This window comes from Megalobrama amblycephala, linkage group LG3, assembly GCF_018812025.1.
Source record: "Megalobrama amblycephala isolate DHTTF-2021 linkage group LG3, ASM1881202v1, whole genome shotgun sequence".
Taxonomy (NCBI): Eukaryota; Metazoa; Chordata; class Actinopteri; order Cypriniformes; family Xenocyprididae; genus Megalobrama; species Megalobrama amblycephala.
In genome coordinates this window covers 49637388-49652461 of record NC_063046.1, presented here as the reverse complement: position 1 = coordinate 49652461, position 15074 = coordinate 49637388, and the positions used below count along the sequence as shown (strand labels likewise).

At 36.2% G+C, this 15074-nt stretch overlaps 2 protein-coding genes across 2 annotated transcripts; one reads left to right on the top strand and one right to left on the bottom strand.

Annotated features, from left to right (window-relative positions):
* The first annotated feature begins 674 nt into the window (after positions 1 to 674).
* LOC125265603 (G protein pathway suppressor 2-like) lies at positions 675 to 6426 on the top strand. The gene is made up of 11 exons (XM_048185912.1): positions 675 to 839; positions 957 to 1074; positions 1223 to 1332; positions 1501 to 1613; positions 1931 to 2010; positions 2162 to 2241; positions 2558 to 2732; positions 2842 to 2925; positions 4768 to 4844; positions 4956 to 5051; positions 5615 to 6426. Exons 2-11 carry the CDS (start codon positions 981 to 983, stop codon positions 5711 to 5713), a joined length of 1008 nt encoding a protein of 335 aa, XP_048041869.1. The 5' UTR covers positions 675 to 839; positions 957 to 980; the 3' UTR covers positions 5714 to 6426.
* Positions 6291 to 13660, bottom strand: LOC125265604 (eukaryotic translation initiation factor 5A-1). The gene is made up of 6 exons (XM_048185914.1): positions 13276 to 13660; positions 9393 to 9567; positions 8906 to 9010; positions 8694 to 8825; positions 8531 to 8603; positions 6291 to 7492 (listed from the first exon to the last, which is right to left on the bottom strand). The coding sequence occupies exons 2-5, from the start codon at positions 9558 to 9560 to the stop codon at positions 8541 to 8543; spliced, it is 468 nt and encodes a 155-aa protein (XP_048041871.1). The 5' UTR covers positions 9561 to 9567; positions 13276 to 13660; the 3' UTR covers positions 6291 to 7492; positions 8531 to 8540.
* Positions 13661 to 15074: the final 1414 nt, after the last annotated feature.

Sequence of the window (15074 nt, the reverse complement as noted above, 5' to 3'; positions counted from 1 at the left end):
ATCCAAAAGAGTACTCCTTGTATTAAATTCTTGTGATTTGGGATGTTTTTAAAATCTTAATTATACTTTAATTACACTGATAGATTTATACATGCATTACTAAGTCAAAACCATGGTAGACCGTAAAAGAAAACACAACATATATTAGTGATTTAAAACGTTTGTGAATCCTTCCCTGCAATAACTTTGAGTATTTTGGTCTTCACAATTGCTCAATCTTTGGAAAGATGTTCATGTCTTTGTTCAAAATATTTTACAGAATTTATTTGTTATAGGCTATAGGTATATTATTTTCAATTGCTATGAAATATATTTAATGACTGAATTTTGTAAATTCTTCAATCCACAAATGCAAATATACCAATTAAAATTCCCTTATCGTTGTATGAAAAAAAAAAAAAAATCAGGACTTGTCATCAGAAAATCAGTAAAAACTTGCTAAATTTGCTATTCATTGTCATCTAACTTATCTCTGGAACGACCTTTTGTTTACGTTTTGTAATGTTCTTTCCATTCTTTACTCACCATGTTTACAAAAATGTAAAAAAAAAAAAAAAATGCGTCGAAAATAATTTGTGATTTTTCATTGTTTATGATATTATTTTGATGATATGGACAAGGCTTTTCAACGCGACCAGTGCCGCGTTCAAACACTGAACCGGAAAAGAAGCGGGTCATGTGACATTTTAAACCGGAACTGAATAGTAAAAACAATATAGCGGTTTAACACGAATCAAGTCGCTCGTAAATATCATTTAGTGTATTTTTTTTCTCAAGTGCTGAGAGATTTCTAAAGAACACAAAGGAAAACATTGCAGAAAACGTGCAGCAATACGAAGGTAAGTTAATTCTATAGAGAGACACGTTTGCTATTTGTCATAGTTTTCGATGAAGCGCCAATTATGTCACGTAAACAAAACTCAAACGTATATATAATAAGACGTGTGTGTCTTCAGCTGGCTCCTCCACTGTCTGTCACGATGCCCGCTCTACTGGAGAGACCAAAGCTGTCCAATGCGATGGCCAGAGCCCTGCATAAACATATCATGAAAGAGAGAGAGAGAAAAAGACAAGGTACACGTGTGTTTCCAATCTAGAGCAAAAGAGTAAATAAAAGAAAACACAGTGTATTGAATAGCACACCAGAAGTTTGATCCTTATTACATTAATGGCAACAAATTCAGTTCTTTATTATTTGTATATTCACTCTGTCATACTGTAGAGGAGGAAGAAGTGGATAAGATGATGGAACAGAAAATGAAAGAGGAGGAGGAAAGGAAACGAACTAAAGAAATTGAGGAACGAATGTCTTTGGAAGAGACTAAAGAACAGGTGTGTGCACCAACTATCTCCTCACTGTGATGCAGTGGGTACATTATACCGAAAATATTAATTTCAAGGCCTTTAAACAAACAGGCCTGCAGAAGCACTGAAGTGTGATGTGTTCCCCATGGATCTGCTGATTACAGTATGTTTATTGAGGTATTTATTGTTTGTTAGGTTCAAAAAATGGGTGAAAAATTGCAGGTGTTGCAAGAGGAGAAACATCAGCTCTTCTTACAGCTTAAAAAAGTCCTTCATGAGGAGGAAAAGCGTCGCAGAAAGGAGCAAAGGTAAGTCTCTTAAAAAAAAATAAAAAAAATAAAAATGTCTTTGACTATTTAGCTATCGTGTTCCTTTTTATCTCAATCGCGCACTTGTACTTTTTTACATTGACCCTCCCCTTTGTTCAGGGACTCATCATTTGTCTGTGAAACTTGTTCAGTGAAACAGTGTCTCAATTGTTGCATCTTTTTATGTTCATTTACTAGGAATAAAAGCAGTTGAAAGTGAGAGAATGTTTCTTTTTTGCTGAGTTTATATTTTCTAGATAAATTAAATAGTGTAATTATCAAGTCAAGTGTATATAAATTTGTTCATTTATTTTCAGTGATATTACAACACTGCCTTCAGCCAGTTATCAGTCCAGCTTACCTCTGCACTCAGGACAGCATCTACTCAGCATACAAGGTGACGTATTGAAAGGCCGCAAAATCATATTGACTTTGGATTATTTTTAAGGAAATTTTAGTAGACATTAGTACAACAAAACACAATTTTGTTCTCTTAATCAGATCGTACCGCTATCCTGTGCTTAAAATGCTATTTTTATGTGTTTAAGGAAGTCCAGTGAGTCACAATAGAGCCAGTGCTTTGTTAGGGGAGCGCAGTAAACAGTTGTTTCAAACACCTCTGATGCCTGTAAGTAAATAAATCTGAAGAACATGTAACGCTGTTTGTTGTTTTTAAAAACAGTAATGCCAAAAACTGTAAAAGTGAAGTTATGTTTTGTGCAGAGAGACTTTCTGGCGCAGATTATGGAAAAAAATATTGAGAATTGTGTCTTGGTAAGATTTGTGTTGTATTCAGTGAGGTGTTCCAGCAACCATTGAATTTGTCAGTAACAATAACATCTTTAAAATACTGAATCTCTCTCTTTTTATTTTTTTTGCCGTAATGGCCAATTTTATAGGTCATATCTGGCAACCACTTATCCATAAAGTTTTGTCTTGTCTAGAGTCATCAATTCTCCAGTCAGCCAGGTTTCCTCCCTGGATCCTCGGAGCATGGGCAGTTCTCAAGTAGCGCTGCTGTCCATGAGCCATTTGCAGTCACCCAGGCCCAGCACCACACCTCTTACGGACATGCTGCTTCTGTGCCCATCAGCTTTGCAGGCACCACCCAGATCAGAAGTAACAATAAAACCTGATCTTTGCTATATTTTATTTAGATAATATTTGTGCGCTTATAGAGAATTGGACTTGGTGAGTTGCCCTCCCTTAACATTTTCTATCTGTGTAGGTGCATCACCTTTCCAGAGCATGCCATTCCTGCCCCACCAGCCACAGGGTTATGCTGTCCACAGCCATTTCACTGCCCAGCCAGGTAAGAAGCCACCTCACGTGATTTTTTTTTTTTTTTTTTTTTTTTTTTCATAACATTCATTGCACTGATCTTAAAGAGTTAGTTCACCCAAAAAATGAAAATTCTGTCATTAATTACTCCAGAACCCGTTCCAATTACGTTCCAAACCCATAAGACTTTCATTCAAAACAAATCCATATTAATCGAGTGGTTTAGTCCATATTTTCTGAAGAGACTCAATTGCTTTATATGATGAACAGATTGAATTTAGGCTTTTATTCACAAATAAACATTGATCAGCGAACATAAACAGAAGCTCAACCAAACCTGCTTGACACGCGAGAACAAACCTCTTCTGGAAGCTCAAACGTGCAGTGAAACACATGAGAATGAACCTCAGTGGTTCTTGCACGTCATGCGAACATGTTTGAGTTTCCGTTGTTTACAACAATGATGTTTGAATTTAGGCTTTTATTCAAATAAACATTCATCAACTCAATCTGTTTATCATATACAGCGATCATTTCTCATCAGAAAATTTTGGACTAAACCACTAAATTCATATGGATTAGTTTTACAATCTCTTTCTGAACTTTGTGAAGTGTCAAAGTTTGTTGTGTAGCTGTCTCAGATTTCGTCAAAAAAAACCTTCATTTGTGTTTCAAAGATGAACGAAAGTCTTAGGCCGGGTTCACACCGCAAGCGGCAGCAGAGCGGAAGCAGCGCGTATTTTTTCCGGTGCCCATGTTAACAGATGAGAGCGTTCACACCGCACGCAGAGGCTGCGCGGCAGCGCGGAGCAGGAGCAGAGCAGAAGCAGCAGTGCCGCGATCGTTTCGGCGCTTGGTTCTTTTTTTGCTGCGCTGCTAACGCTCAATTAAAGTGAAAGTACACCTTTGATGGACAAAATAAATATGATTTCACACAAAAAGTGCTCAAAATGCACAGAATAAGCACATCTAGTGTGTTTTAACAATAATTGAAGTACGTCATGAAAGAAAATAAATATTAAAAAATATTTATAGAAGATTTACTAATTTAAACTTGTTTTTAATTATTCAGTTTGGGCTAAAGTATGGTATATTATAGAAAACTAAACTAAACTAGCCAGAAAATATGATATATAAACATTATTTTAGTTATTACACAAACAGCAATATAGGCTCTTGCATACCCAAATCAAACCCGAGTTTGCTGTCTTTTTCGTCGAGTTTGCAGTCTTGTGAACATGTTCATGCGTCAGATGATGTAAAACACAAAGCTTACCTCATTCGTGTGCAGCAATGGATGACACAAGGCTTTTATTTATTTTTATTTAGGCTATTTTATGTTTATATGTGAGTGTTGTACACCTTGCATGTTAACAAACTTTCAAGACTATCAAGTTTAACAATGACCAATTATAAAAACAAATTTATAGCTGTCTTTGTAAAGAAATGCTCACTTTATATGTTGCTTCGAGCCGCTGCTGTGACGCTGTACAAACGCTTCCAGTGTGAATACTCGTGCGTCTCTGCAGCTGCAGTTCACGCTCACGCGCTGCTAACGCGCTGCTTCCGCTCTGCTGCCGCTTGCGGTGTGAACCCGGCCTTACAGGTTTGGAACGACATGAGTAATGAATGACAGAATTTTTATTTTTGGGTGAACTAACCCTTTAATTGTGCTCTTCCTTAAAAACATTTGTGCTTCACTTTACATCAGTTATTCTTCTCTCTTTTGGCGAGATATGCCATGCAGACTAGTATTGTGCTGTTTTTACAAGATAAAGTTCCTTCATTAATGTGTCAATGAAAACATTACACCGAGGATAAACAAACTTTTTTTTTTTTTTTGGGTCCTTCATTCCTTCATTGATCTTCACAGGATTCATCCCTACTGCTAGTATCCCCCTTCAGAAACAGCTTGAACATGCTAATCAGCAGTCTGGCTTTACTGACTCTGTAAGTACTTACTGAGACTCAGTTGCAAGCATCATCTTCCATGAGAAAATGTGTTTATACGCATGTGCTTATAATAAATAATAGTTATTTTGTGTGTGTTGTCATTATTAGGCTGCTCTTAGACCCATGCATCCACAGGCTTTACATGTGAGTGCAGCTGGTTTAATGTCCACTCCATCCATGGCTGTCCAGATCCCTACTGCCAAGGTGAGCTCACTAACCTGCATTGAACCCCTCTGAATGGCCATCATTAGATAAAAAGGTCATTAACATGGATTTTTTTTTTTTTTTTTTATCTTGATCCCAGGTTATAATATAATGTAATATTCTTTTTAAATATCTGTCAGTTGTTTTATCAATAGTTGTTCGACCATTCACCACACGCTTTTGAGCAACAGTGTACTCGATATATACAGAGAAGACAAAATAACATGTCTGTAAAAACACATGGGGGGGAAAAGGGCACAGTTGTAATTGAAATTGATACATCTCATAGTCGAAGATGTGAGCACCTGTACATTGTTAGTTGCTACTTTTAAACTATTGATTTTTTTTTTTTTTTTACCATTCCACTATTCCATAACTTGAACCTTCAATCCACACCTCTTCTTTTGTATCCTCAATATTAAAAGACTCTTGGTTAATTAAAAAAAATAATTGGTAAATGTGGTAAGGATAAACATGTTTCATTTTCATTTTATTGACAGTCTCTTAGCAGCAGTTTTATATAAAATAGATCGACTTTATTTAATTAATTTATGATGTTTCAGGCTCCATTCCAGAGTTCACCTCAGCAAGCATCACGTCACGCCTTCGTCCCTCACGCTCAGGCTGGACAGAGATTCTTCCACCATGGAAAACCACATTAACTACTAAAAGTATGACCACGACAAGGTGCCAGGTTACAGAAAACTCTTTTGAAACCCAGTAAATTTGAATTTGCTTTTTTAACATTGTAATAAATGTCCCATGCAGTAAATATAGTTGGATTAAATCATCATTGATTTTAAACAATAAGGTATGGTTTTACACTCGATGAATCTGTGAAAAGATTTGTTGATGTTGGCTAAGTTATGATGTTAAGAGCAAGGAGGTACTTTACGTCAGAGGATTGATGTCCAGAAAACGACTGAAAATAAAGAGCAAACAGTTGAATAAGCTACGCTTTCCCCACAATACCCTTGTGAACCTTTTTTTTTTTTTTTTTTTACTGAAATTTAACAAGATTTGTCTGTGTATTTTAACTTTTTATAGTAAGTCTGACATGTTAGAAATGCAGTTTAATAGATGTTAGATCTGTAAGATATGTTCTACATTACATGAAGAATACTTTCTCAAATAACGGTTGTTTGGTCTTTTAATACCTTTTTCTTGGAGTTTGCCAGCAGCAGCTATGCCACTGTGGTTAATATATTACATCATGAATGAGCCAAAACACATCACAAATTGAAATAAAAACAAGATTTATATGTGCTCTTTTTTTTAATATTGGCTGGGTTGTCTTGCTAGAATACAAATTTCTGTTTATTTCCATTTCATTTTTGAATCACAATCTCGCAAAACAAAAACTTAACATTACTCGTACTGTAGTCAAGTGTAATGTACATGACAGTCAATCTGGCCTACATAGGACAGAATTGATTTTAAAGGGGACAATTATTATTTTTTTATCAAATCTCTCATCCAACCTTCAAACTTTAAGGAATTTTGGTACTTGTTTCTTTGTCTGTCAAGTGTGAACAGAAAGCATTATAGGCCAAGACTGAGTACATTACAGGCAGAAGTTTTTGTTTATTTCAACAAGAGATCTAAGGCTTATGGCACCTCCTTCCACCTCACAGCATACTCAAACAGTTGCAAATATAATACTTGGGAAATCTTGATAAAATGGCGTTTCTGGTTTCCTGCGTGTTATCGGTCTCATTCTTAGCGTATTTTTATATTTTTGGAAAGGGGTGGTGCTAAAAGTGATCCGAAGTCTTCCTGCATCCATCCATTCACCAGCTTGTGCGATACTGTCACTCCCTGCCTAAGGGTCTTTAGATTAAAGCTACTGGAAGTTAAACAGAACACTTGGTCCTGTGATTCAAAACTGCATCCTATTACACAAATCATTGTCTTTGTATATGTCCTTAAGAGGAGATTCTGCGCTTGAATGTTTTTCACTTCCCCTCTGCACTGTAATTGCTCATAAATAAAATTAACCACATAACAGACCTCTTATAGCCATTTGCTACTGTGTTTAAGATAGCAAAGAACATATTAGGGGCAGTTATTTAAAAAAAAAAAAAAAAAAAAAAAAAAAGTGTCAAAATCAACAAGGGCACACTCATACTAAAGGCAGTTATGAGGTGCCCTTCTCAAAAAATAAATAAATAAAATCCCAAGCCCTGCCATACATCATTATGGTGCTTTAGTCCACTGTCCATGAATTCCATTTTGTTTATGTACCTTTTGGTTCACAAGAATTAAAATTTTGTTTGGAACATTTTGATTATTAAATTTATTTCCTAGTTTTTAACCTACAGATGGGCTATAAAGTACAGAAAGAGAGAGAGGGAGAAATAAAGAAAGAATGAAAAAAGGAGGGAGGATAGCATTGCTGAGGTCTAATTCTCCTATCCAGGTCCAGTGAATCTTGTCAACCCCTGAGAGAAAGAAAGAGAGAAGTACAAGCAAGAGTGAGTGAGGAAAGAGAGTGATAAAAGTAAAATAAGCAATGAAGAAGAAAAACATGAAAGGTAAAGTCCATATTCACACAAATCAATTCGTAAAAGGTTGATAACTGTCCAAAACAAGTGTTCAATTTAAATGTAGATGGAGTGTCTACAATAGTAAATGTGCTCTCCATTACTGAACAGACTCTGAAATACTTGCTTGGATATCAGTAAGTTCATTTTGAAGGCCAAAGTGCACAATAATCACTTTATCACTCACACCCATAACAGCAGATATGGGTGATATTAACACATAATGGTCATTTATGATGCTTCTTAAAAAGCTATTTTACAATACATCATGTTTGGTTATACATCAGACAATATTAATAGCTGGTAGTGTAAAACACAAAATGAAATTCCAAAAACATAAAAATTCTATTTACATCTCAGTCATTTCTTTTACACAGCAGACACAGATCAAAATAGTTCTACATCTCAGTGTTATTTAAAAGTGCATTTGCCAGTATGCAAACAGCAAAGTGTTATATGTAAAGAAAGCTTATGTTGTCAAACCTTTTTAAATATGTTATTAAACATCCTGGATCAATTTCTGGACACTGATTGCATCTAATTTTTGGACAAGGACAAAAAATAAAATAAAAATAAAATAAAATCAGTCCATTTTTAAGCCTAACTACTACAGAACAATTATCCCGCATTCACTGTCTGGAAGAGATATGAAACGAACTTAATGTACATCATGGAAGTCATCAGACGTCTTTCGCTTAAATTCAGTTTACAGCCTCTTTTTTTTTCTTCAGTGTTGCAAGTTTCAGGCACGTTTGCTTATTCGTGCGTCCATGTAAAGGTTTTATGGTTGACAGAATTAGAAAGTTTGTTTTACCGTTTCAAGTTAACATAAACATTTAAATAAGTGCATTGCTGCAAGCACACTGGAGAGGCACAGTCGCTCCAGGCCTAGTTAGCTGGTAAGCATGCGCACACAGCAGCGAGAGCTCCATATACCTGCTGTGTTTTATTTAGCCATGGCTTTGATGGCTACTGCAGCCTCCTCATTCATAGCAGACAGGACAGTGATCTGGAAAGAAACATGAAGAGGTTCCACGGTAAACTATTAACATTCAAATAGGAAGATATGCTGAAGGGTGGCTGCTTTAACAATACTTACCAGGATTTCCTCACCAGCATCGAACTTGCTTTCTATCTCTTTGCCTAGGTCTCCCTCTGGCATTTTCAGGTCTTCTCTGACCTCACCGCTGTCCTGGAGCAGAGACAGGTAGCCATCCTGTATGCCAATAAGCTGAAAAGTGGAAAAACAGACATCTGTGAAACTATTATTTACTTCTACAGTATAACTGTCTAATATCGCTAGTCACATACCTGGTAGTCCATTCTTTTGATGTTAGGGACATCCATGTTGTGGGTTGAGGGACAGATATCCTCATACTTTTTGCCAGAGAAGATGTCAATGCCCACCATGTGAACCTTTGAACAAAATAAAGTTAAGTGTGGGGTTTACTTCACCATTTTCCATTCAAAATCATCAAATTACATTTCATCTGTTTCATAGTACCCCACATATATTGTGAATGAATGGCCTCCCTTTCAGCTGTACCTTATTCATTATTCATAAAGACTCAGATAAAGGGACTTCTGGAACTCCATTATTTTGCAAAACAAACATAGCTACTCATCCCCACACAATCCATCAACACTATGACTACTAAATATTTTTTTGTTTGTGTGTGTGTGTGATGTACTTTTCAAATAATAATAAGTGTTATTGGATTTAAAGTAAGTAAATTAAAATTATTTAAATTAGTCTAGCTACATTTTTTTTCTGCTTTGTCACAAGGCCATCACTCACCTTGGCGTGTCCATGTTTACCGGTCTTAGATGTGGACATCTCCACAATCTTGCATGGTCGACCCTTTAGAACCACAAAACCATTTTTGCGCAGAGCAGAGCACTGCATGGGGTAGGTAACAGAAGCACCGGCATCGCCTGTTGTGAAGTCCAGGTCAGCATCCGCCATGTCTTTTCTAAAGATTAATGAGCCAGAATTACATTGGTTAATATTAAACCGCATAAGTCAACTTAAAGAATGATGATTTGTTACATCTGAGAAAAACGCTAATGAAAGATGGTTTGGTACAAAAGGCAAGACTTATCTTGCTATTCTTGAATTAAATCCCAAATGGACCAATATAAAAAAAAAAAAATCTTTCATCAATTTGTTCATCCCCTGAAACAACTTTCCCTTTTTCCGCTGACATCACTTGGGGCCATAATAGCAAAGTCCCTTTAAGTGTTATTCTATAGTCTTTGATAATAGGCAAATAGCTATTTAGGTGAGTTTTTTTCTTTCTTTTTTTTCCTTTTAGCAAACTCAGTCTGGCTCCATTCTGTTTTACTCTGAAATATGGCAAATTATGGAAGTAAAATTAATTGCAAATAGCAATTCACACAGAATTTAAACAACCGTGACAAACTTGTATGAGGATATCTGTCCCTCAAACCACAGTATGGGCTGCCCCCTAATAGCTGACTAAATGTTAATCGACGAGACGAAGCATAGTCGACCTAAATTTTATAAGTTTAAAAAAAAACTACGCAGGAATTGGCGAAGTCACGCAGCCCTTGGCGGACAGATTATTAACGGCAGGTCCTTGTGGTAATTACAGTATGCCAGGCAGGAAATTCAAACGTTTGCCTATCATCATTTGACCTCAAATTTTGCTTATTTGAAACATGCAAGTAATAACTTAAGTTGGCCGCACGCTCAAACGTTAACCTAGATAAATGTCCTCTATTATTAGGCAGATATCCAAGTGTTTGTGTGGAGTGTGGAAGCTAAAGTGACGGAGGCGCGATCGCTTGCATTTTTTCCTGACAACAGCGGAAACAACTTAAAATACTCTGCAATTTTTGGCTATACAGATAAGAGTAATACATAATTTGAAACTGTAATAGGTCTATATAGCTATAGAAAACTTGAAATTTTTACTTTTAAACGAATCAATTAATAAAACAAATACTCTTCAATTATGTATAATCCATATGAAAGGTGAATTTCTCTCTATAAAATTCACTATACTGCGGAGATGGTGAGGCAGCATTGTCAACTTCATCTTTGCAGCCGATACGGACTCAGAAAACACAAGTTTATTAATTAATAAATAATTAAAATGTCTCTTGCTATTTTTTCCAGACACTTCCATAATCATTGCTTTTTAAAGTGCTTGATTGCGAAATAGGTTATATTAAACCTATATTAAAGGCTTATTATGGTTTAGTATTCTCCACAGTATATATTTTAAGTAATTAAAGGTACAATATGTAATAATTTTGTCCACTAGAGGTCGCTAGAAGCCTATTCAAAAAGGCATAGCTTGATGACGCCAAGTTTTAGAGCGGAATCTTGGGACATGTGGTCTCAATCTCAATGGACAGTGCAAAAGAATAGGGATTGGAGTCAGGAAGAAATCATGTTCATGGATGCGATTATTAACGTTACTGTAGTATGAAGCGGAGCAGGACCGAGTGTAGTGGGAGCTGAACGAGGCTGCTGGAGCGATTGCGCAACACACGCCTCATGAGCAGCGGAACTTTTATTATGCCACAGTCACCGGTGCCGCTTCTGCTTTTCCGGTCATGAGTATGAGGTAATGCAACTCTGTTTATCATATTAGATACATTTGAGTGTGTTGAAAATTATGTTACAACGTTACTCTGTGAGTTCACTCGGTGGCTGCTGTGAGACACTTGTTTGAGACACACTGCAGTAAGATAGATCAATATTAGAATATCATATTAAATGCTGGATGGCATGTGTTGATAAATGGCATGTAATTAATTTTAAAACGTATTATATGATGGAGAAAATTATGTATTACTGTTACAAAAAATAAAGCTGCATCTGATTATGATATGTTAGCTATTTGACAAAATAGTGTTTTTCTCTGAGGCATGGTAAAGCATGGTACTCGCAAAAAAACAAGAAAATTAGATTTAAACAATAAGACTAAACGTGTTGAGCTATATAACAATAATTAATTTTCTGTCTATAAATATATCAAAACAGTTGTTCCCTTGTCTATTAAAACATGTAATATATTAAAGCATCTTTGGTGTTTCCATGGTTTCTACAAAATAAAACCGGAAACTGAGGGTTAACGCAGGTATGACGCAATTGACAGGCGACTCCTCACATGTCCCGGAGCCTTGGTTAAAATTGCAATTTTCTCACGATTTACAAATTGTTTGAAACATTTGGGATAATGCAAGTACTCAAAAGAACAAAATATATAATACTGCCCTAGTGGTTTTTGGATATTTTACTGCAAAAATATTACATATTGCACCTTTAATATAAACTTAAATGAACAACTGAACAATGTTTATTCAGGGCACCGGGGATGTAGACATGTACAGATTACATTTAAAAATAGAAATAACATATATATATATATATATATATATATATATATATATATATATATATATATATATATATATATATATATATATATAGCAATGTGACACATTATCTTTATTTTTTAATTATTAATTTTAATTATCTTTCAACAAATGAAAATCTCTTTTAAATCAATTACTTGTAGTCTCATGGATCACTGGGTATGCAGAAGCAAGCTATTTAAGGCAACAAGAACATGGCACCTGTTAACTGAACTAATGACATGCCCAACTATTGTAAATATGTAATTACCCCTAAATAATAGGTCAACACTGACAATTGTCATTAAACGGCTAGAAAACACAACATTTGCGTAACTTATTCACTGTAGCTACTGTGCAATGGTGGTCTGTAAGTATTCACGTGGGAAGGGCCCAAACGTCAAGTCATGCTGCGAGAGACACTGCCCATATCTCACTAGCATGCACAATCGATACATAAAACCATTTTACCCCACATACAAAATGCTAAAACATCCGATTTCGACTTTCAAACAGATAACATAATTTGAATAATCACTGCGCTTCATAAGTCTAGTCAGTTGCACATGTAGCGGACGTAATCCACGCAACTCTCCGCAATCGCGCTCTTGCATTGTGACACATTTAACAGGGAATAAGAGCCGTATGTGATTGAACAATGAAAGTTGGGCCGCTTTCATAAGGACACGCGTGTCCTCCAGCCGCAGTGAGCTGGCTGCTATCTGAGGCCTGCTGGATCCGCCACTGCGCACTGATCAGAACCAAAGGCCCGCCGAGCAGCCGCGCTAATCACGGCCAAGCAGGTGCACGTATGTCACCGTTAAACTGCACATGACAGCTCGCGAACCGGACCCACAGACTAACTTTAATGCAGAACGAAACCCTGTGCGGCTAACACGAGGTTTCCTATGATGTAAGGTTGGGCTAATCTACGATGCGAGGCGCTGTGGACTCATGCGTCTTGAGTTATGATCAAGTTTTCTTTCCATCTTTGTCTTCGTGCGGCGGTGAAACTTTGACGCGGATTTTTCTCGTCAAATTCAGTTTAGTTTGTGCATCCAACGCCCAAGAAGACATGTTGTCGTCATTCAAAATTACTCGCGCAAAAGAATGAGTGCACATGTCCTGTGGACGCTTAGCCATTTACAAGAGATGCTGTGCGTTAAGCTAATTGTTTGCTTTGTTTAGGTGACTGTAAAAAGCGTGAAACAGATGAAAGGTTATCTCGAGGGAGGAGGTTGTTGCTACGCGGGATCACGCCCGTTGTTTGAATTGGTTAAGCATCTACTTACCTGGTTTACAGCCTTGTCCACGCTTTCGGGGCAACCCAACTGGATATCCCTTATTCCTGTCTTCTCTCTCGGATCTGTCTGCCTGATTTGTTGCTATCAGCTGCGCGATGCCTCTTGTGTTTACTCACGCAATTCAGCTATCCTGACGCTGCTGTCATTACAAGCGTTTCGTATCCCCGTCTCAGTTTGAGTAACACGTTTAGTTGGTTGACCCAAAGCGTGAATCCTAAACTCTCTTTTTCTTACCCCCTCTCTCTCCCTCCCTCGTTCTCTCTCTCTTGCTCACTCACTCCCAATCCGTACGAAGTCAACCTCATATACCATGAAATGAACCTCAACCGTTTCCTCTTAACTGCGCCTGCGCGTTCACCCTCGCTCTTTAAATTCTAGGGCGGGTGGGAGCGCCCATGTTGCCATGTCTGCGTGGTTTGTTTGGTCGTTTGTTTGTTAATTTAAAGTTGTTTTATGTTTTTTTTTTTTTTTTGTCTTATGGGTGCTTGGTGCCCAGGTATGACTGATCGCAGTTTTCAAATATCCCTGCCTATTCGAGCATGTTCATGTAATTAATTATCGCCATAATTTATTTCCTCTTCAATCCCAAATATGTAATAGGCAGAGCTGGGTAGATTACTTATGAATTGTAATCAGTTACTGATTACAAATTACATGACCAAATTTGTAATCAGTAATATAATCTCTTAGATTTTTGGTAATGTAATCTGACTACTTTTGGATTACATTTAGATTACTTTTGTGCTAACCCTTTTTTGATGTGACATATATTGTAGGATAATCTTTGACAGATGCAAAGAAAAAATATATTCCAAAAAATATATATTCTATTCACCAACAAGAGCCTCAACAGATTCTTTCTATGGTATGGACACTTCAAAATACTAACACTAATGTATCTGTTAGTGTTTGCTGATAGTAACACTGAATAAAACAAAATCACATCTTATGATTTTAAAACATATTTACTTAAAATTAAGTCAATTTAGAAAACCGCAACATTACAAAAACTAATATTCTTGTTGTTGCTGATTTCTGTGAACGATTCCACACCCCTCCCCCTCACTGCTGGAAAAACTCGAAGAATCACGAACGTATATAAGCGGCAGGTTTATTATGAATAAATGTAAATGTTAAAAAAAAAATTAAAAATTAGAAAAATTAATTAATTGTGAACAATTTACTGCCATTGTGAAAATAATATGTAATCATGTAATCCATAAAAAAAGTAACTGTAGTCTGATTACGAGTATTTTAAAAAGTAGTTTACTCTAATTGCAAGTATTTGATTTTTGAAATCTGATTACGTAATCCAGATTACATGTAATCCGTTACTACCCAGCTCTGGTAATAGGCTACCTATAGAAATCCATCAATTAGCATTCCTATTGGTGTAGGACTCTGTCAGGGCTTGATTGGAGCAGATCAACAGGGGGTATTCCTGAAAGCACAGGACATTTTCTATGCTAATGTATTTCGGTAGTAAAATATATAAATATAAAACATATATGATATAGTTTACCTTTCAAGCAATGTGGAAGCAAAATGTCTAAACATAAAAAAACATATACAGCCATGTTATCTTTGCAAGCACAGACTGTTATTTAGTTTAATCAATGTTATGTTTGATGTTAAAGCTGCAGTCCGCAACTTTTTTTGTGTTAAAAATTTACAAAAATTATATAATGAGAATATACAACATGAATCCATTTTCCAAATCGTGTTTTTGTCTTATCCTGAATCATTATGGTACACTTATAATAAGTGTTTATATTCGGACTATTTCA